Below are 2109 nucleotides of genomic sequence, written 5' to 3'. Positions count from 1 at the left end.
AGTATATTTATAGGTAGATTAAGTTTGGGTTTAATACAAACTATAAGTCACCTATAGAAATGCAATGTCGTTGACCAATGGAATTCGCTTTGTGGATAAGCGTAGGCCTGCAGTTTGTAGTGAGGCTGGTGAAGATGAATAATTATGGCTTTGAACGACCTTGGTACTTTGTACCAAATATCCCGGAGTATGACGTGTCATACTCCTGAAGTGTGAAGTGTCACACTTCATGTAACCAGGGTACACTTAGGGATACGTATTCCGCTACACACGAAATGTGGATAGGAGGCTGCCATGTGATGACAGTTTACACATCGCTGATGCACTGTCCGTTTGCCTGTTAGACCTAACAATTAATATTCATATCTAGATCTATCGATACCATGGTTACCGGAAGTGAGAGCGAAATCTGTGCCTGATAGTTTTGGGTGGCCACGAAAATCGGCTCCCATATTGCATAATCAATCTTTGCTGGGGGTCATTTTTTAAACTTGCGTAATTCTAAGTTTGGCAATCGATCAGAATCGTAATTACAAGTAAGAATGTACTGTTTCTTAAAAGTGACCGACATATGGTTAATATGTCCGGGTTTTTAAGGCCGCGTTCGGCTGTGATTTCGCTAAAACAAAAATAGCTATTTCATTTAGTCTGCCTAAGTTTAGCAGTTCAATATTGAAAAATAGCGACTTCATGAAAAACAAATCTACCACCAATTTGGAAACCAAGCATTTCGAGGCATTTAAGTTTTTTCTAAAACCTAGGTATAAAACCTGGAAACCTCAAGAATCAGTATAAAACCTCGCTGAAATAGCTCTTTAGGAGCAAGCACGGTCTCAATCATTGATGATGATTTATAATTCTTCACATTTAGCAAATAGATACAAGATTGAGAGCTGGGGCGATCACCAGCATCTCCCAGCGTAGCATGCACTGCACAGTGTCAGAGGCGTTGCGTTGTGCGTGCTCCTCGCTAGAATAATCTGTGCGTCCTGCCCATCGCACGTACTGGCACGTCTCGCCCGTGATTGAATCAATCACATCGTATATTCCGACGGACAGAGCGACGTCAGCCCACACGAGCTTTCCAGATAATTCTTCATCCGACAGACGCTGAGCTTTGTCAGTACTTACACTGTGTGTACCCAAGACGTAGCCTCTTCCCGTCACTACACCGCTATTGTCCTCTAGGTTAGACCTGTTCAGCCGGCATTCCGTGCTGATATTATCGTCCAAGTCGGACCTGCTCAACGGGAAATCCCTCGTGTCTTCAATGAGAAAACGCGCGACGACGGACCGAAAGACGTTTACATCACCGGTAGAGGAGACGTCGTGTACAACCACAAAAGCGTTTGGGGCCATCTCCTGTATGACTTGTAGGCGCAGCGTCTCCGCCTTGATTTTCCTGGACCGCTCGAGCTCCAAGTCATTGACCAACGTTGTCCGCAAAATGTCGTACACATTAAGTCCGGAGAATTGTTTTGTGAATACGAACTCCATCACACCGCAGTCTATCGTCTGGTTCATATCCCAGCCAAACGCTTGCATTCGGTGTGTATGCGTGATATTTGACGGCTGAAGTAGTCGAGATTCAACGTGATGGATATTGCGCTTGCTGTCCAGGATGATTCGTGTAAAATCCCAGTCGGTTAACCGATGGAAGCCGAGTTCTTTCTCGGCCTGAGCGTCGTCAAGCACGTCGAAATTCATTTGCCAGCTGTGGCTCTTGGTACCTGCTCCGCACACGATATCGGCCTCCTCAAAGTCCACGATTCGTTGTAATTGTCGCTTCCAGGTTATCTCCTGCTTGAGCAAACTCTGAAGGTAAAGATTCTCTGCCCCAAGTCGTCTAGCTGTGTCAACAGCCTCAGCATACTTAGGTCGCTGACATATTTGAGACAAAGCAGTATCTCTGGTGTGTGCTGAGCGCTGAGACAGCTCTTTGTACTGCTTCTCCAGTGCTGAAACGGTGGTCTGCATTTCTTGCAGCTCTAGGCGCCGGCGTTGTCTCGCTTCACGCATGCACTCGCGGTTCATCTGGCGGTGCCTAGCCAGTTCGGCTGGGCTCCTTTCGCGTGGCTGAGCCATCGATTCGCGTCGGTGGGTGCTGCC

General features: G+C 46.8%; 1 protein-coding gene across 1 annotated transcript; it reads right to left on the bottom strand.

The window, feature by feature from the left end:
- Positions 1 to 307: 307 nt before the first annotated feature.
- Positions 308 to 2034, bottom strand: PITG_22015 (uncharacterized protein; the record flags this gene model as incomplete). Its single annotated transcript, XM_002996811.1, has 3 exons — positions 308 to 337; positions 907 to 1080; positions 1132 to 2034. 3 exons carry the CDS (start codon positions 2032 to 2034, stop codon positions 308 to 310), a joined length of 1107 nt encoding a protein of 368 aa, XP_002996857.1.
- Positions 2035 to 2109: the final 75 nt, after the last annotated feature.

Source organism: Phytophthora infestans, genomic scaffold, assembly GCF_000142945.1.
Source record: "Phytophthora infestans T30-4 supercont1.941 genomic scaffold, whole genome shotgun sequence".
NCBI lineage: Eukaryota > Oomycota > Peronosporomycetes > Peronosporales > Peronosporaceae > Phytophthora > Phytophthora infestans.
This window is presented reverse-complemented; position numbering and strand designations above follow the sequence as displayed.